The following is a 20,858-nucleotide window of genomic DNA, read 5'->3' on the forward strand; positions in this document are numbered from 1 at the left end:
AAGTTGCCCGTCAGTGTGAACTCCTCCCTTCAGTCTTCGGATTGGTAACTTGTGCTGCATCTGAGGGCTTTCATCTTTTCTTTCAGTACTATTACAGAGTATAATGTACATCAACATTTGCTTTAATATTGTGTTCATTAAATCAAAGACAGGCAACAAGCCTGCTGTAATTATGTAAAGATTTTGTTTTGTAAGTTATTACTGAAACACAAGAAAGCTATGAGTCACACAGCAACAACGTGAGAGGAAAGCAGACGTTGTTTAAAGTTTCATTTCTTGACTGAAGTGGAAGTGAAACAACATGAGTCAGGCAATTACATCATGTTTTATATTGCAGTAAAACCTGAGCTGTGGTTTTACTGCACAGATTGTAAAGCACATACAGTCTCTGTATCACACAATGATTGTGTGACTGTTGAATTTTTCTGTTATTTAGTGGATGTTTGGTTGACCCACACTTATGTTAATATTTCTTAATAAAAATGACACTTTTAACTGACTGACAAAGACATTTTATTCTCATGGAATGCAATTATAGTGTACAAATGTGTATAAATGGTTTCATTTTTAATGCATACAGCATATAGACATGGAAACAGAATTATGCAATGATAGTTAATGCAATAGGTTGATTACAAATTGTTACAAAGCAATATTTTCCATTAGACCTACTGTAGAGGTAATGTTTGAAACACCCAATGTCACCCTCCACCCAACCACCTGTGGCCAGTTGCATAAAACTTTAAGACTAGTCTTAAAAGTTAGTCATTAATTTTTTTCTTCAAGACTGATCATAACTGTTTTAAGTATGTTACATAGAAAGGTAGATTGGTCTAATTTAAATCCAAATAATAGGACTGATTAGCCCTAACTAATTGCTAGTTAGTCAGAATCATTCTTAAGACGCAGTCTTAATGTCACGGCTATGTTTATGCAACCGGCCACAGCATCTCTTAATTCCCCACATTTCATTTAAATACATAATCAGCATTTTTTCTTAGATTTTATTTGGCTATTTTATTGGCCTATGTTACATCAGCTACTAATATATTGGTCTATTTTGATCAAAAGCTTTGTTGCAATATCCAGTGCTGCTTTGGCATTGTTAATGTTAAACTGCCCGTTTGGAATGTCAGGAATCGTGTGATAAGTTGGATATTGAGTTTTTTTGCCATCAACACCGAGCTCAACAAGTTGCCAGACAGTGTTGGGTAAAGAACTGAGCTGTGAGCTGTAGTCAGACACCTGTTTAGCCAGACTTGTTATTGAACAGTTGTTGGGATGTTTTCCGCTTCTTCTGTACATGGCTGCTATCAGGGCTTTTTCTACAGCCTGGTGCACCTTAAACAGACACCACTCGGTGCTCTCTCCTCCGGTGTCATTTTGAGCAGCTCGAAGGTCACATTGTGCCTGTTCATACCAGCGTTTGGCCTCCTGACGGTTTGGCCTGGGAGTTTCTCTGTGATGTGACCAGAAGTTATAATGGTGTCTAGAAAAGTTCTGATAGAACCTCTCACGTCCCCTCCGGTGGCTGTTTGCCTCGCTGTTCCAGCGGTAAAAGCAATCACTCCAAAAGTTTGTCCCATTTGAGCTTGTGCCACGTGCACTTTTTCCTTGTTGTAGTTCTTCGATTCTGTTTTGCAGGTATTTAAAGGCTTCAGTGGCGAGATCTTCATTTCCTGGATTCTTGTCTGGATGCCACTTGAGGTAAAGACGTTTAAGGGCTTTCTGCTTGTCCTCATTTGACATTTTCCAGATTTCGGTTAAACTTTGGTCAATTTCTTTTTTGATCTCTTCAAATTTCTGTGGAAAGACTCTTTTCGGTGGAGGCGCGGACGTTGAAAGAGGTTGTATATCTGTGCAAGTTGGATGTGTTGGCCTATTGTCCTTTGTTTCCCTTTTAAACTGGTAAAGGTCAAGAGAGCTCACTTCTATGAAGTCATCACTACCTATTTGGATCTTATATCTGACAGAATATGGTCTTGTCTCTCCCAGTGAATCATCTAGTTTCTCTATAACAATGGCATACAAATATTCCCCCAACCCGTCCTTACTGTAGCCGACATATTCTCCGCTTTCAAAGTTGTTGAAGAAGTTCATGTCAAGGCTGTCATGCCACTCTTCAGGTACGTGACATCCAGGTTTTGGCAAGGCACTGTGACCCTCTTCACTGTGGCTGATGTTATGAACGCCATATTTGGCCAAGGTTTCCTCAACCTGCTCCATGTCATCACACTGCAGAAGATATCCAAGGACTGGAAGTTTTAAGGTGGAGATACAGTTCTGCAGCAGAGCGTTGATTTCTTTAGCAAGATACATGGTTACTTCATTTACTACTTTGTGGGTTGTGCCATCATTGTGTTTCAAGTAGAAATTACACACATCATCCTGTTTTTGCACAGAAACGTCGGTTTCCGTCTTGCTGCCCTCCAGCGGCTCCAGGTTTAAGAGAAGCTGAGTTTGTAGAGTTGTGCAACAGAAAATCTGAATCTTGGCAAAGATCGTTTCGCACTTTTGGGCAGCTTCTGCCTGTGAAACCTCACCTCTACTCTCTTCTCTGATAAGACAGACAAGTCCATGAAGGAACGCAGCAGAAGACAAGTGTTGTTTAAACCAGTCACCAAATTCACATCCCTCAAAATTACAATACTGCACGGTCTCCCCAACCAGGTCTTCAGAAATGACATCAGAAAGGAATGTGGGACGAACCTGTTGGGGAATCAACTGCAACAGCTTTTGATGTTTATAGTGATCAGTCCCAAGATGACAGTTTTGTAATTTTTCAAGCAATTTCAGCTTTTTTTCCAAAGGTTCCTCTAATCTGGACGCTTGGTAGACTGTATCATTGAAAAACAATGTGCTGGACTCATAGAGTTTTCCATCTGTTGATGGAAGATAAAGTGACCCGTTTAGGTCAGAGGTTTGCTTTTGGTTCTCTTTTATCAGACACAGAAGCTGCTCTACAGTACGCTGGACTGTTTTCTGCTGATTTGCTTGAAGTCGTTCTTTGTCAGAACTATCTGAGTGGATTTCCTGAAGAACGGTGATGTACTGTTGGAGAGTCGGCCTCTCCTTTACACCAATCTTCTTGAAGAACTCTACAAATATCATATAATTTGGGTGAATGCTGTACAAATATGGTCTGAACTCAGAAGCATTATTTAACACAAGGGCTGTCTGACTGGCTTTCACAAGCGTTGTCTTATTTTCCACCAGGACAATTGGGAGGTCTGAGAACAGAGAGGCATTGAAATCCACTGACTGCAGGTACGCGTAAGATTTACTAAACACGTTCTCTCTTGTTTTTAGCAAACTGTCTGTTTGGCACTCAGACCTGCAGATATTTTTCAGATTATCTGAGATTTTCTCAGGAGGTGGAGTTTCCAAGGCTCCAGCAGTCATCATTTTCTTTATAAATTCTGAAGAGCAGTGTTGTGAGGAAAGTATTGGCATAGATGTCCAGATGAGATATTGATGATCGCTGTCTTTCTCTATCAATGATCCACTGATTGCAACAACTTCTCTCTCTTGTGTAAAGGGCTTATGATAAGCACAAAGTGCTGGCTGGATTTTTACTGGGAAGATAAATTTGATGTTAGCAACTCTGTTCAATAAATTAGACTTTTTGTCATAACCTTTTGTCACTACATCCTGAAACAACAGGGTTGATCTTTCCTGTAAAACATTAAGAGGAGTGTTGCCTTTAATGTCTGATTCAATCTGTTTTGCAAACTGAATGATTTCATCATCTGAGACTTGATGCTTTAATCCAAGCTTCTTTACCAGACACCGTGCCTTACAGCGATTATCTTTGAATACGTCCCAAAACTTTTTGGGCACAAATCTTTCTTCTGGAAGCATTTTCTTGTAAAGGCGGATTTGCTCATCATAGAAGTACGAAGCCAGCCGAAGACAGCCGTGCATATCTCGAATGAATCCGACCCCACTCAGTTCAGAGATGATCCTCTGGTCCTCTGTTTTAAGTTCCACTAGCAGCCTTAGTAAATCAAGAAGTGTGGCTTCGTTCATTGTATGTACAGAAGGAAGAATAAACATAACACAGAACTTCAAATCATCTATAACCTGAATGCTTAGACGCTCCTTCAAATCTAAGTTCACCCAGTTGTCCTTTAGGAAAATACTGTCACACCCATCTACAGCATACAAGTGTTGAAAGGTAGTGTGATGCTCAGACTTCAGAATGAAGGTTCTGTTTAAATCAATCCTCTCTCGTTTTCCAGATATCGTCTCAAACAGTGGCAAAGATTTGAGCATCCTCTCGTATTCACTTTTGTTTTTGAAATCTCCACGCTGTAAGAAGAGCTGAAGCTCTGCACTTTCGGCATGAGACAGCAGCTTGAACTGTGAATGAGGTACATGAAAAACCTGCTCCAAAACAGCAGCACTGTTTCCTGTATGCAGGAGCTCAGGGTCCACATGTTGTAGATGGAAGCTTGATACGACACTAAAAAAGCTACGGTCTAATGTCATGAACCCAAGTTTAATGAGAATGGAAACTATTTTCTCATCTGATTTCAGAATCACTTTGCCTACATTTTTCATTGTTTGTAAGAACTGTGTGTTATTTTGACTGGGGCAGGTTACTGGTAAAATAGGGCTGTCACTGAAGTACCTTTTTATTTCACTGAAGACATTCTGCTTCCCATCTTTAGAGTTTTTACTTTGATCCTCAAAGAACCTCCATAAATCATTTAACCATTTGATTGTCTCTTTCTCTGCCTTGTAGAGCTGACACTGTTGATCTGGTGATGATTCCCTTAGCAGATGAGCGAGTTCAATCTTCAAATACTCTGCTGCCACTGCAATGGTTAAGTCTGTAATAAACTTTCCTTCTTGCAAACATCTGATGTGGTTTCCATGGACTTTAATGTCTGCAAACATTTCCTGATGTCTCTGAAAGAGTCCACTAAACCTTGTTATCATTTTTGGGGTTTGAGAGTTAAAGACTCTTAACATTTGATCTTGCGTGAGGAGAAGAGGCAGCCCGTTAAGGTCAGGGACAGGTTTTTTTCTCATAAGTATTTGACAGGCAGAAGTTCAAAAGTTTGGAACATCTTTCTTTGTCTTTGATTAATGTTTGGTTAATGGGCAAAGGTAAACCTTTTGTTGTTTGTGTGGGATCATTCAGGGGTTTTTGTTTCATGAAGTTCATCACTGTTAAAGGATTGATTTCTGACACTTTCACATGAGCTGCTATGAAAGTATTTTTTATGTCAAGTATTTTTGCAGAGTGTGGTACCAGTTTCATTCCAATGTCATTTAAAATGTCAAAAATGCTATCATGTTCCAAACTTGTAAAATGTGGACAATCTGCTGAATCTGGTTTAGACACACTGCACCAGTTAACAGTGTATTTTGGAAAATGTGATGAGACACCATTGTGTACCGTGGGTTTATCTGGAAGATCATGTTGTCTGTGTACTGTGGGTATGATAAGATGGTCATGTTGGCTGACTGATCTATAGACCTCAAGGATCATTTCATGCCAAGCTTTGTCTACATCCTTTGAAATGCATGGAAAGTACTGAAGGCAGTAATTCTCCAGCTGGCTCTTGAGGAATACAAGAGCATTATGTGTATCTTTCTTCATGACTTTACAGAGATGTGACAGAAGTTCAGCATACAGTGGTGGGATGATGTTTACTTTTAATGACTGGTTCCACTTCATTTTCAGACTATCACTATCCTCCTTCCACAAGTCCCTTCTAGAAGAGTCAACTTCAAAATTTGCATTCACATGGACGGGTAATCCTGATTTTACCGGTAAAGGCAAAGAGCAAAATATCCTGCCAGTAAAACTGTGGGTTAATGTGCTGCCTAAACAAGCAGCCAGTGCTGCCTGAGGAACTTTTAAAAGATTCTGCCCGTTGTTAATTTCCTGTTCCTGTTTTAAGGAGCCAAAGCACTCTGCAATGACCCAATTACTTCGTTTTTTTCCAAATGAGATTTCCATTCTGTAGATGGTTGTGCATGATTCTGCTCTCCCTGACACAAGGTATTTTTGAACATGGGTGTCAAAGTTTTCCTTGTCTACCATGCTTGTGTCTGTGAATTTCTTTTCAATAATAACAGAACACTTTGGTTCTTTTTCATCTTTACTGATCACAGAGAACTGTATTTTTGTGATGTGTTTCAGGAAGAGAATGAGTCCCTCAGGATCTTCCATCAGAGCAGAGTTAATTTCCTTCATTTCCTGATCTGTGACTACATGTCTAGATATTTCAGATTTTTCTGCCATTTTCTCACTTCTTAGAGGGAGCCTGAACATGGTTCCAGAATCGAGTGCAAACATTCCAGGAAGAAACGTATCATAGACATCCTCAAAAGACTTCTTAAATTCTTTTTCCAGTGAAAACATGCGCCCTGGTGATTCTTTTGTTACACCTTCCACATATTTCAAGTTTGGATCAGAAATGCAGAGCAATTTGTCACCGGTCAAGATAGATGGACAATCTGTCAGATGATAAACAGAATTGAACCCCAGTCCATATTTCCCAGTTCGCCCTAAAGTTCCATGTTTACCTCCTTCCCCTAGCTGCTGGATACCTCTGAGATCATCATCAGAAAACATTTTGTTGTTGTAGACACAAAGTGCTGGGCCTTGAACCAGTTCCCATTCTTCCCCAAATATTTTTTTTGTGCTATGTTGTCTTTTGTCCCACACAAAGTGAATTTCTGTTGCCTCTGCATCATCAGCATTTTGAATGAGCTCTTTCAGAATGTCTTTTTTGGATGGATATGCATCAATGATATTTTTTATTCTGACAGTTAGCTTCTCAGTTTGTCCAAACTCGAAAGTGTGAAACCCATTGACCACACAATTCTTCAGTGTATGATGTCTTGTCGTTGTTACACCAAAACGACATGCAACATTGCGGGGTACAAGTTCATGTGAGAGCTGGACACCAGCTGAAACAGGCATCCATGGGCTGTCATTAAATCTGAGCTCTCTAGAAGTCGTCAAGACACCTCGCTCATCAGGTATGAGACAGTTTTCAAGCTTCACATCATGGATTTCATACAGTCCTTTCATGAGTATTGCAAAACACTTGTGAAGGTCTTCCTTGGAGAGAGGTTTAGGTCCATATGAAGATTTTAAGTTTTCAAGGGCAGCAATGTATTGCTCTTTTGTAAACTGTTTCGTAATGCCAACACATTCCCAAAGCCTCTCATATTTGGAGAAGATGGCTGGAAGTACATAAAGATATGGCTTCTCCTCAAATCCTTCATTTCTGGCCACAAACCTCACATTTACAAAACGATCTTCAATAAAGATGAATGGAAATGATTGTGCATGGACAATAATGGGATTGGGATCTTTCTGTTCCAACAAGTGAACATAGAGGTATTCATAACTCTTTTGAGCAATGTTGTAAAGAAGAGTCTTTTCAAACGCATTGGAATGTTGGTGCGCTTTTAAGAGCTGCTGAAGCACCGTCTCAATGGGGGGATTTGCCCGAATTCGCAGTTTCTTGAGAACTGGATCATCACTGCATATTTGCAGGTTTGTGTGATCCACTGTGAATTCTGTCATGCTAACTAAATCACGACAAATGTCACTGTAAACTTCTGAGGGTTTCTTCAGAATGGTGGTGTCCTTATTTTGCTGAAGAAGTAAAGGAGCTACAGCAGGAATGAATGATATTTGACACAGCAAGTCCCACTGAAGAGAATTCACATCTTCTGAGGAGTCTTTCATTAACTCAATGAGACACTGTATTTGTTTGAAACATTTAAATTTGTCCTGTTGCCAAGCACTGGGTATCTTCTCTGCTCTTTCTATGATGTCCTCTAAAGGCAGGCGGTCACTAAGCATTCCCAGATATGATAGTCGTTGAATTCTTTTCAGGGAGAGAAAGTCATTTGCTGTCCCTTCCAGAAAGCGTCCCTCCTCAAGCTCATACAAACACGCCACTTTACCGGAAGGATTCACAAGTTTCTTGATAAATTGAAGGTTCTTACATCTTTGTGTTGGAAAACATGGGTACCTTCTCAGTAAGTCATCAATGGCTGTATCATTCAAGTCAATGGCATTTAGCACAAGAATATTTCTGCTGTGTGTGTCCATGGTGGTCAAGTTCTTGAAAACAACATCATAGAACTCAGGCCAGTGGACGGTTCTCTCTTTAATCATGTCTTTGAAACCACATTGACTGAAACTGTCTTTTACCCATGATGGGAGAGAAACAACACAAGAATATGATTCCCCCATATTCAAGAACACTTTCTTGGCAATGTCTCCAACAATTGTGGTTTTCTCAATTTTTGGACTCAGAAATTTCACCCCGTCTATGGAACCCCAATTATGTCCATTGCTGAAAAGCTCCAGAGATTTACAGTTTTGTGCTATTGCTGAGTAGAAAGAGTTAACCATGGGTAAAAATTCTCTGCTTACTTTCTCTGTGTTAGGCCAGAATGTGTAGAAGGAATAGCTCTTGAGATTTCCATTTTGGGCCATTTTCTTCAACTCAAGCAGTGTAGTGATGTAGGCGGAGGTTACTGCATCTTTGAGTAAGGCTTTGTTCCATTGAGATTTTACTCCTCTTTCCCACAGGGCTTTCCTGCTTGATGTGACTGCAAAAGTGCCATTGACGTGGACTGGAAGACCTGTCGTAATTGGGAGAGGAAGAAAACAAAAAGCCTGGCCACATAGATCTTCAACAGGGGACCATGCTTCAGTCTGTCCGTCTCTATGTAAAGGTACAGCAATACCTCCAATTGGCAAAGAAAACACGTGTTCATTTTCATTTCTTCTCTGAAACATTCGCATAGAATCCTGTGTCCCAAAACAAGAGTACAAAAGCCAATACTGGGTGAGTGGCTTCTCTGGGTGGTCTTGAACTATTTTAACAATCTGTGCTCTGTTGTAGTCAATAATGTTGCGGCACGTGATATTACCCTTCTTCAATGTGACACTGATCTCTTCGAGAAGCGTGTCATTCGAGACAGCAATTGAATTCATGACCTCTCTGGTCATTTTGAGAGGAGTGTGAATCTGATCATCTCTTGGAGGAGTTAATGCATTTTCAGGCACAATTTGAAGTGACAAAGATTTAATGCTCTTCAGGAATAGTAGGTGGGTTTGTGAATTTTCAGTCAAATGATGTTTGAAACTGGTGATGTGCTCTTCATCCAACACCTTTGAACTGATCTCTGACTTCTTTGCCTCTTCTTCAGTGCGAAATGGTAATTTAATCAGAGTGCCATTGTAAGCTTTGTTGATGTTTCGCGCTGACAAATCACAATCAAAAATGCCCTCATACGATCTGAACTGCCCAGGAAACCTTTTGTATAGTCGTTCCTGGAATAGGTCAAGTTTAATTCCAGGGTTCCCTTTGCTGAGTATGTGCTTCTCCAAATGAGTGACATTTGGATCAAGTATGAGAAGACTTTTTCCACTCAAAATAGAGGGAATATCACTCACATGGTAAACAGCATTAAATCCCAATCCAAACTTTCCAATTTTCTCAACTTTGTTTTCTTTTGACGCTGATCCCACTTTGACAATGTTTTCCCAGTCTTCTTCTGAAAACAGTTCATCATTGAAAATCCAAAGGCAAGGTCCATTGCAGAGGGCCATACCATCATCAATGAGAGTCTCTGGAGGGTCTCTATGTTTTCTGAGATCAAGGAGGAATTTACAAGTGCTTGCTCCAGCATCTTCAGCGTTTTGTATGAGTTCTTTAAAAATGTCACTTTCCTCATCATACTCCTTAAGAATGTTCTTGATTCTTTGCGTAATTGGTTCTGACTGCCCACACTGTTCTATGCCAAAGCACTCTTGCTCTGCTTTAATGAACTGTGGTTTTAATATGCGGGTGCTTAGGAATGGGACTTTCAACCACCTTGCAGTGAGTGTCAGTACCTCTTCATGAATGACATAAAATTCCTCATTGTCTTGTTTCAAGTCATCTAATCCTTCAGCACTGATGTCACAGAAGACTGTTTTGGACAAAGGCTGAAGAGTAAAATTTTGGTTTGGTATCGTGACAGGCACAGGTGTGCTGTCCTTTAAAAACTTCTCATTTTTTCGCATCCAGTCAAGAATGCCAATTGACACTTTAAGTTCTGCTGAATCTCCGTATGGTGGATCTCTATCATCAATTCTTTGTTTTATGTCATGGAGAACTTCTTCAATCTCCTCATCTGACAATGTCTCCTTTACATCAAATTCTTTCAGAAGGTTTTCATATTGCAAAAACTCTTCAGGCACGTTCTTGATGTAGGGGCTTAGATCCAGTTCAGGTGGATAGGCTAAAACCGTGTCTCTGGGAGAGACAAACTCACTCTGATTCCAAAGCCAAGGGATGCATTTCGTGTTTATTGCCTCTTTAAAATTGCCTATGTTGTCCTGCATGAATTTGTAAATATTGTGTAGCTTTGTTTTAAACTGAATGTCTGAATCTGGCTTGTCCATTTCAGCTGCTATCGATCCCAGTACTGAGAGGTTCTCCAAGACTTTTTCAGCTGGAGGTGGATCATAAAGACAGAGATCTTTGCAAACATCCACTGTTAGCTCAGAAGTAAGTGGCATTACATATCCAACAAGTGAAAAATACTTTGAATCTCTTACTTCAACCGGCTTATATAGACCTCTCTTTTGATTTTTACAAATGCTTCCATTCAGGCACTTTGGATTTTCACAGGGCACCCATTGAATTTGCCTCAACTCTGATTTCTGTATCTCTGTGAGTTTTGAGAGTAACATATTCCTATTTAGTACTTTAAGAAGAGTATCTGCCTTTTTGAACGCCTTATTTGGTGAGTGAATACGAAGCTTTTCAATTTGCTTCACGACCTGGAGTATGTTTTCAGGGGATATATCTTTTTCTTCGGTTTTTAGGCCAAGCCGTTGCAAGGTCTGTAGCATTTCTTGGGTCTTTGCATAAATCGGTGGAGGAAAGAAATCCGCCTCAAAAAGGTCCTGGAATGTTTTGTTTCTGGGATCGAATGTGTTTGAGGCTTGCTTGCGAACTCCTGGAGTGGTCTCAATAAAATTGAGATCCTTGGTTTTTGCTAGCAGCAGCTCACTTTGTGAGAGAAGAATATTACCATGATTCAGTATCCAGCTCATAATTGATTGTTCCTCATCTTTGTTGAAAGAAGCCATCTTAATGCCATCAACTAAAAGAATAGCCACCTTAGCTGCATCCAAGAGATCGATTTTGAGAAGAGTCAAAAGTCTGCGGTCAGCTTCATTTGCACACTGTACAATTGTCTCTGGCATGGGCAGACTGTTTGGAATAGCTGGACTGGTGCTTAAAACAACTGCCTGCTTTGACTTGACTGCGACATATTTCCCAGACATCAGCCTGAAGATGGGTAAGACAGACAAGAAGTTCTGTTCAGCATTTGAGAGGGAATCCACAGAGGAAAGATAGACTTTAACCTCTTCTTTCTCATGTAGTGAAGCAGAGGCAAAGTCTTTGATGAGCTGATCTCGGTTTGAATTCAAAAATATCTGCAGAACATTTTTTGGTGAAGCTGGAAGAACATAACTCTCGATGTCATGATGTTTCAGACACTCGTCTCGTTTTACAACCGTACACCCCACCTTTTTGATCACATTCTGAACATGATCTGACAAGCTGGAGCCCCTGCTATTCTGGAAGATCAAAGTCGTGTTCCTCTGTAGCCTTGCTAACATCACAGAATTGCCTGAATTTTGAAGAGGCTCCAATGGTATTAGGGGCACACCAATGAAGTCACTTAAATCATCACATTCAGTACTAAGAAATTTCCAGAATTCAACCAGCCAGCTTTTTGGTGGATGATGATCAGTTGTTGGTTTCCATGTTACATGACCCTGGGTCTCCTGCCAGTCCGCGGGTAAGTGGTTCTTGGTGAGTGCAACAATGTGTTTTGCATCCAAATTGATTATGTTACATGTGTCTGAAAAAGAAATGAGTGAGATTAGCTTCATTTATGTATACATTCTGCAAAGGTACAGATTCAGATTTTCACTATCATATCTGCAATTCATAATAAAGTATATAACAATTTTCTTACTTTTTGCTGCAAGTTTCCTTAGATGCATAGTGGATGAATGATTCAGATCGGTGGGTAAAAAACGTTCTTTACAAAATGGCAGCAGTGTTCTAGACAAAAACAAACAGAATATTACTACTTTGACAAGACAATATAAACACAGTTAAACAATTGAGTTATATATTAAAGCTTACCTTGGGAACTTCTCACTGTCAATCAGAACAGTGTTCTGCTTTGTATTGTTAAATGATGTGAAGGTTCCATTAGTAAGAGGGAGAAGTTTAAGACCTTGTAGCTCTGTGTACTTCTCATCACTGAGAACAAACTCAAGAAGACAATATTTGTCATCTTTACTGAGACTTTCAACATTATTTCTTTGAAGGACTTCTCTAACCAAAGATGGAGTCACTTTTCTCAAGGTATCACTTTTGGGGAATGTTTCCTGAACATCTTCCAAAACATGTTTCGAGGCAGATACAAGCTTTTCTCCCTGTGCTATCAACAATCTCGACACTGCAGACATTGTGTCACTACATATATTGTTGACTGGAAAAACCGCACGTGAGGCAGACACCCAGATGGTCTCGTCATCAGCAAGATGAAAAATCTCATATTCACACAGATGTTTCAGAGAGTCTATTGCAACCTTGTGCCATCTCTCATATTGCACAGTCTTGGTCAGGTCAGGCCAAAGATTGTAGACAGAGGCGGCAGGCAGTGCTGAGTTTTTGGATAACTGTATAGCATCCAGTATCATCATTAGATAGACAAGGGGAAGAACATTTTTTATGAGTAGCTCATTCCATACCGCAGCCTCATCATTTTTCTGATCCTCGTCTTGCCACTTGATGTACCTCCGATTGTCTGTCAGGCCGAAACAAGCATTAATGTGCACAGGAAGCCCAGTTCGGTTCGATTCATTACTTGGTAGGGGAAGAAAGCAACTTAGTCGTCCGTTGCAAAATGATCTGTCTTCATCTAACTGAAATGCTACATCAACTTGTGGGTAGAAGCTTAGCTTCTTTGCAAGAGAGTCAATCTCTGGTCTGTACCCTTCTTTCAGAAGACAATGTGTCACAAGCCACTGAGATTTTGTGTCCTCCTTTTGTCGGGACATGCTTGATATGGTTTTAAAACAGGTTTCTCTGTCCAGGGATTCCTGCTTGATATCCCACAGCTGAGGTGAAACTGGGTTCTTTGACACAGAAACTTTGAGCTTATTGTTGCAAACGCCATTGATGTCAATATGCAGCAAAGCAATGGATGACACACTTCTAAGAAAAAGAAGACTGATGTCTGCATCTGCAATGAAACTGTCAAAAAGCTGTGTAACTTTCTTGGAGTCATACAAGTTATCTGAGATTTCTGAAGCTTCATTACGCAGTGGGAATCGGAACAGAGTTCCTTTGAAGTATTGCTCCTCACTGATGACTTTCTCCCAGGAACAATTGTTGACTTGACTGACAATGGTCTGAAAGGGCTGAAACTGATCTCTAAGGCTCAGGAGGCTCTGTTTGTCTTCGTCATCATGTATGGACCATCGATAGCCTTCCTGATCATCTCCAAACATCATCTTTTGTGGGTCAAAAATAGCTAGGTGTTTGGAACTGAGCACACATGGCAAATCTGTAAATAAAAAAGAATAAAAAAATTTCACTGCATTGATTTACTTTAATGTTGTTGTGTTGTGCAAGTCAAACGCTTGGAAACGCAAGGTGGACAGCACTACCTTTATTTGATTGACTTCAGGCAAGAGCACCTGTCAGTCAAGGATTCAATGTGAGCGCTCTTAAACTGTGGTTTGCAGAAATATACAAGTAGAAACTATAAAAAGGGGACGCTTGCTCTGACCTTGATCAGGCAGGAGGTTTACACCTGGTATTAAGATGCGTTTTGGTCAAACGGATCACAAGTGGACCAGAAAGACACATTTATGTTTACACCTGGTCTCTTTTGTCCACTTTGACCACTTCTGTCCTAATTTACTGAGGGGGTGGTCTTTGGGCAAGTCCATCTGCTTTCATTTAAATGCGAGTGGGAGAAATTACAGGTTTAAATTAACACAAACTAATATTAGACCAGAGTCTGCTGCTCAGTGGCGGACACGGAGGGTGCCAAAGCAAAAACACACATTTTTAAATATTAATTCACAAGTTTGCATTAACATTGCATTAATCACAAGGGAATAAGATAAGACATATTTGGCATGCTGTCCCAGAGTACTCCCCCTCTTTAACAGGGATAGATGAAACTAAGCTGAGAGTGAGGTGATGGGTTGAAGGAGGGATGCTGCAAAAACGGTCAAGGGACAGAGGTGAGGGACCGCTATTCATAGGCACCTCTGTGTGCTGACTGGTTGGATTACATGACCATTCTACTCCCGAACTTAGTTAAATGAACTTCATAGTGTGAAAGATTATTACTGAGTCTCTTGGACATAAATTAGGACAACCTACAGGACATTAGAAGCCGTGAACACTCTCCCTACACTGAGTATATCCATATTTTTAGCAATTAAAACCTTGCCGATTTTAATTATTACTCTGAAAAAAACTTCTTAAAGAGAACCAAGCTTTTATTACAAAAAATATAATAATTTTAATAAATAAAATAAATCCAATGCAATATTTTACTGTTACTCTTAAACTAGTGGTCTTCTTCCTCCGCTTAAATCAGTTTTTCATCTTACAAATTCTGTCATGTAAAAAGGGAATCCGCCATGGCACGAGTGCAACTGGCTTTTAAGCGCAAAGATTAATGAAGCTCTGATTGGTTTATTACATGTTATGCCCAAAACACACCCGTTATTCATTAAGAGAATAGGGACAACCCTTTTAAACCATGCGCTGCATATGCGCGGCAACCATTTTTCTCGTCGTTAAACTAGCAAAAGTAGATTTGGACAAGCCCATAAGTGAACTTGCGCCGTGTGCTTTAGACCATGCCCTTAGATCATTAAAATAGGGCCCTATAACTCATTAAACCTATTAAAGAACAAATTGATTATTTTAGAAGCTTTTTTGTGATTTTTTTCCCTCTTTTGTCGTGTTCCCAGTCAAAAATGAGTGCCCAATAGAAAAAAGCTTATAAATCACTCGTTATGCAAAATAATATATAATATATAATAACTAAATATTGTTAATTTCTTTTCTTTCATTTAGGACTTGTTTTGTATTTCTTTTTGAACTGGTTAATCGGCCTCACTGATCTGATCTTACGCACTATAATTTTTGATTGAAAGAAGTCAATAAAATAATCCTCTTTAAGAAGCTGATGTGCATATGATCAGGTTGATTAGGCCTATAATTAATTTATTCAAAAAAAGAAATGCAAAGCTAAAAATGAAGTTCTTACTAAAGGAAAAATAAGTTGAAATAAAGATATACTGAAAAAATGATTCATTGAATTTAATCAATTTTTTTAAGGTAAGTGCTTGCAATCAATGTATTTAAGCTACATTTAAACAAAAGTTTTATATTTTATTTTAAGTTACTAACTACGTTTTTGTTTAAATGTAGCTTAAATAAATTGATTGCAACCACTTACCTTAAAAAAATTGATTAAATTCAATGAATCATTTTTTTCAGTGTTGAATCCAATATTTGGTAAAACAGCATGTTGCATGAGTAATTTGATCTTTGGTAGGCCAGTCATTTTTGACCGGGAACATCACAAGTGTATATGGTTTTAAACACAGTACAAGGGTTAAAATAAATGATGTATAGGATTTCTACACTGAAAAAAAAAGATTCATTGAATTTAATCAATTTTCAAGGTAAGTGGTTGCAATCAATTTATTTAAAGGGATAGTTCGGCCAAAAACGATATTAAACCCATTATTTACTCACCCCCAAGCTGTCCAAGTTGCATATGTCCATCGTTTTTCAGACAAACACATTTTCGGATATTTTAGAAAATATTTTAGATCTTTCTGTTGATTAAATGTAATGTTACGGGGTCCAGCAATAGTCCACGACCTTCAAGTCTAAAAAAAGTGCGTCCATCCTGGAGCCGTTTGGATTTAATTTGTGAAGGATGGACGCACTTTTTTTTTACTTGAAGGTCGTGGACTATTGCTGGACCCCGTAACATTACATTTAATCAATAGAAAGATCTAAAATATTTTCTAAAATATCCGAAAATGTGTTTGTCTGAAAAACGATGGACATATGCAACTCGGACAGCTTGGGGGTGAGTAAATCATGGGTTTAATATTTTTTGGCCGAACTATCCCTTTAGGCTACATTTAAACAAAAAAGATTAGTAAAGTAAAATAAAATATAAAACTTTTGTTTAAATGTACAGTAGCATAAATAAATTGATTGCAACCACTTACCTTAAAAAATTGATTAAATTCAATTAATCATTTTATTCAGTGTAATCATGCAGTGTGTATAGACGGTTTTATCGGACGCACGTGATATACGTCTGGATCCGAACCTTATTTCCGGTTTCGTTTTTTTTTTATGGTCTGACTAGTTGCTAAACTGATCTCTTGAACAAATGCTTTGTCGAAAATAACAAATGTTTTGATTTCCTAGGTAATCTATATATTCTTAGCAGAGTTTACTGGAAGTTACGTGCAGACCGCAACAGCCGCTTGTTGATGTTGTTACTGCTGAAACGGTCTATAGAATTGTTTTCTAATTCTGACTGGATGTAGAATTTAGCTGATTTGTAAACAGCTGGTAAAGGCAAAGAATATTTGGTTTTAATTTGTTTAGTGTATAATACCTGTAATATGATAAACAGAGTTGAAGCCAATCCCAAATCTCCCAACTTTTGTTGGATCGTCTTGTTTAATGCTTCGGCCGACTTTCTGAATCCCCTCCCAGTCTTCATCTGTGAATGCAGCGTCATTGAAAGCGTAGAGAGCAGGGCCTGCCAAAAAAAACACAGTTAACAGAGTAATTTAATACACAGTAAACACTGATGATTTTCAAATGAGCAGCAGCACAGATGTCACATATAGTACGATATTAATGTAAGTAGAGTAGGGACAGATATCATTCATTACTTTGGTCTCTCAATATGAAACTCATATGTCATTTCATACCCTGATATTTTTTGAGCTCTTCACTCCAGAGGCTCTGAGTCCCATAATGTCTCTCATCATGAATGAACACCACAGATGAAGCTCCTGCATCGTCTGCATTCTGAATCAGCTCCTGAGATTTCACATCACATTTAGAGTCATCATACAGGCCAACATACATGCCGATAAACAGATTACAAAAATTCAGACATTTGATGTGCTTAAAACTAAAGCCTACTACTTTTTATGTTAGATTCATTTTATGTTAAATAATGTCTGGTTTAACATTAAATAGTTGTAATAACCAAAAATGGTATTAGAAAATGTGTACTTCTAAAGATTAAAAAAGTCATGGCACATCAAAGCATCCAATACTAGTGGAAAGTGCTATACAACGTCCAATAAACAGTAAAGGTGTTATTTTATTCCAGTAAACATACCTTTAGTATTTGTCCCCCATCTGGGTATCTTCTTAAAATCTCTTTCAGATAATCAATAAATGGAGGGGACGTCGCACCAAATCTGTTTCTGTATTAAACCATATTAAAAACGACCACACAAAACACATGCAATTCAATATTCTACAATACATGAATAAACAGTTGGTTCATTTAATTGCTAGTGTTAGTGTGTTAATAATTGTCTGTAAATATTTTTTCTTCTTTAAGGTTTTTTCTTTACAAAAAAAAAACTCAATGTGCTTTACAAGCAATGCTCTTTAAGGGGCAGTTTCCCGGACATGGGTTTAGATTAAGCCAGGACTAGGCCCTTGGTAACTTAAAGCCCGTGATACACTGCACGATAATTGGCTGTCCCAGACGAAAGATTGCCATCGTGAAACTATCGTCGCGATTTCTGTGATCGTGGCTCTCCATCGGTGGTCCTATGTCGTACAGTGAGAGAGGTTCAAAGATGGCCGTTTTGCCGGTCTTGCGTCCAAAGATAGCCTACGATAGTTTTCTGGCAGTGTCAGAAATTCGGCATGATCACCGCACCGTGTGTTTGCTGCTACGACCTGCGCGCCGGTATTTGTTTACCACGAGCGCATGCTGGTGACGTTGCGCAACGTGTGACCCAGCCGCCGAAGCTTCCGTGTCATCATCGTACAGTCTACATGCCTCTCGTACCCGAGTTTAAACGATACATGTCGCACAGTGTGATAAGGTAATGATCTTATAAGAGGACAAAAATCGTGCAGTGTATTCCGGGCTTTAGGACATTTAAAGGGGGGGTTCAATGGTATTTCAAGCATTCTGACTTATTAACATAGTTATAGAGTTGTTTCCTCATGCTAAACGTAGGCAAAGTGCCAAAACAGCAGTTGGACGTGTTACAGAGTATTTCTGTGCCGAATGCACTTCGCCAGGGTTCGTACAAGTTTCGGCAAATTTTTTTCGATTACAGTTCGAACTGACGTTTCAGGGGTTTTCTTATCACTTCTTTATATGGGCTTCCCCCGGAAAACTTCCCCCGGAAAACCCGCCCACCCGTCAATCAGCGGGAGACGCTAGAGCTTGCTAACAGCTTATCACGCCACTCAGCTTTGTTTAATTTCAAAAGTCAACAATAGCACGAAAGAAGAAGTGTGTTTTTGGACGTAAGGAGAAGACATCCAGCCTTATGCAAACAATGGATATAGTTTATTATCCGGAGTAGCAGCGGAGTTTTGCGTGTGTGTTTGATGCGGTGGATTTTCCCAACCGGGTCATGACGAGTTGCATGTGGTAAGTCAGACTTCTGTGTTATTTTGGAAAATAGTCGCGTGCATATTATATAAATGACACGAACATGTATTGGATCATAAGTTAAAACAGTGTTGTATAGTGTTGCATGACTCGTACTCGCTCCTCCCGCGGTATAACTCCTCCATCTTCATTTTTTTGTACGTTATCGGAAAGATTCGGTAAAGCTAATCTTTCTTTTATAAATCTGATTAAACTAAAGACTCTTCAGAGATATAAAGGATGTAGTACTACTCTATAGGTACTCCAGATTAACATCAGAAATGCAGAAACAGCGTGTGTTACGTGAGCTTTAAGTAGTTTTTATAAAAAACATTACTGGGGGTCATTACTCTTGACACAAAAACAATGGCATTGATATATTTTAAGTTATGTCAGTGCTAGCTGTTTAAAGTTAAGACATCTCAAACATGCATTTTAGTCTGGGACTAGTCCTAAGACCTGTCTGGGAAACTGACCCAAAATGATATATTCATTTTAAGATGAAAAACAAATCAATCAAAACTGTGACTTACTTTTTCTTCTTTTGCTTCGATTCTGAACTCATTGTGCTTTTTTACAGTCTCCACTGTGCTGAAACAAATTGAGAAAAAATATATTATTAGCTATTAATCTCAAATACTGGATGTCAGTGTGGTGCAGCGCAAAGATGCTGAAGAGTTTGCAGCATCACTGCATTAGAAGTACATGGCATGTTTAAAGGATTTAGATTTGTTGAACTACATTTCCTACAACCATATTGCCATATTCCACTGCACTTCATTACCCATAATCCCCTAGCTAAGGTATATAAGTAGGCCTCACTTTGTTCTCTTACATTGGTAAGGTCTGGGTCTGTAAATGGGCATTCAGCCATGTTCATGAATCCTTTCCACAGAATGTAGCAAGTAAATTTTTGTCAGAATTGTTTATTTAAATTTGTCGAATTTAATATTTACTATTATCAAAACTGAGTTTACAGATATATTATGTTTTATATTGTTGTTGAGTTTGATCTTCTTTATTACTTGCTCTAAAGACTTTTTAAATATGTTAATGAAAATTAACATTTCATTCATTATTTTGTCAACTGTGTTATGGACAAATGCTGTGTCAATTTAAACATGAATGAAGTACCACATGTTTGATAACACTTTATTTATGGTTTTTTATTATATTCACCAGTGTTTTTGAGGTTATCAGTCTAACTGATTTTTAAATATGAATTTGGAACTTTATAATGGCCGTTGTGGAATGCTTTCATGAAGAAATTATAAAACTTTTGTTCAACATAATTTAGTATTATTCACCATCCTTACCCAAGACTTCCATCTCCAGAGATATCCATATCTATTTTTATGATGGTTTAGTTCATATTTTCAAGATTTATGACATAAAAACACACATAACACAGTTGACAGACAAAGTAACACAGTTGACAGGAATAACACCATTGACAGAACACATTACAGTTGATGGGTAACAAAGTTGACAGGTAAGACAGTTGACATTTTGGTCATTTTAGGGCTTTGTGCAAACTGCTGGCTTTGGATTAGTTAGTAGCTGTCTGACGTTGATTAATGTTTTCATATTCTTTCTCTACACATTTAAAAATATAACGCAATGCAAGTTCACCAGAACATGTTGATAACACAGTTGACAATTTATTAATCTACTCTATGCGCAGACAACAATATAGATAATATATTAAAGAGGAGAAATTATGACTTACCACACTGACTTCAAATTTCCCTACAAAAAAGGTATTACATCATGTGATGTTGTCATGTGACTTTGGAACAAACTATTGCTGACTTGTATGGGGGGTTTATAGGGAGTTGACACTGATTTCTTGGACATACACAAAATGGATGATTTAATGTAGATGCATAAGCAAAATATTTTTTAAAACACCTTTCTCACAATTGAATGATTATTTTGGACAAGAAATATATGGAGAAACATGCACTTCAGAGCAAATCTGAAGAGAATCTCCAGAATGAAATATTCCATTTTTGCAAGATAAAAGATGGATATCTGTTGGATTTTTGTATTAAATGAATTAGAAATGCACCCTGATATAAAAGTGATCA

The 20,858-nt window shown here is 38.6% G+C and overlaps 1 protein-coding gene across 1 annotated transcript in view; it reads right to left on the reverse strand.

Moving 5' to 3' along the window:
- Positions 1-496: 496 nt before the first annotated feature.
- The window catches only part of sacs2 (sacsin molecular chaperone 2), a 28,737-nt gene continuing 8,375 nt past the window's right edge, over positions 497-20,858 (reverse strand). Inside the window, 8 exon segments of the mRNA XM_055215583.2 lie at positions 497-5,031; positions 5,033-11,913; positions 12,031-12,119; positions 12,204-13,635; positions 16,744-16,890; positions 17,066-17,177; positions 17,485-17,572; positions 19,302-19,359. Coding sequence (XP_055071558.2) covers positions 1,036-5,031; positions 5,033-11,913; positions 12,031-12,119; positions 12,204-13,635; positions 16,744-16,890; positions 17,066-17,177; positions 17,485-17,572; positions 19,302-19,333 — 12,777 coding nt within the window. The 5' untranslated portion in view covers positions 19,334-19,359 and the 3' untranslated portion in view covers positions 497-1,035.

This window comes from Misgurnus anguillicaudatus, chromosome 17 (genome assembly GCF_027580225.2).
Source record: "Misgurnus anguillicaudatus chromosome 17, ASM2758022v2, whole genome shotgun sequence".
Taxonomy (NCBI): domain Eukaryota; kingdom Metazoa; phylum Chordata; class Actinopteri; order Cypriniformes; family Cobitidae; genus Misgurnus; species Misgurnus anguillicaudatus.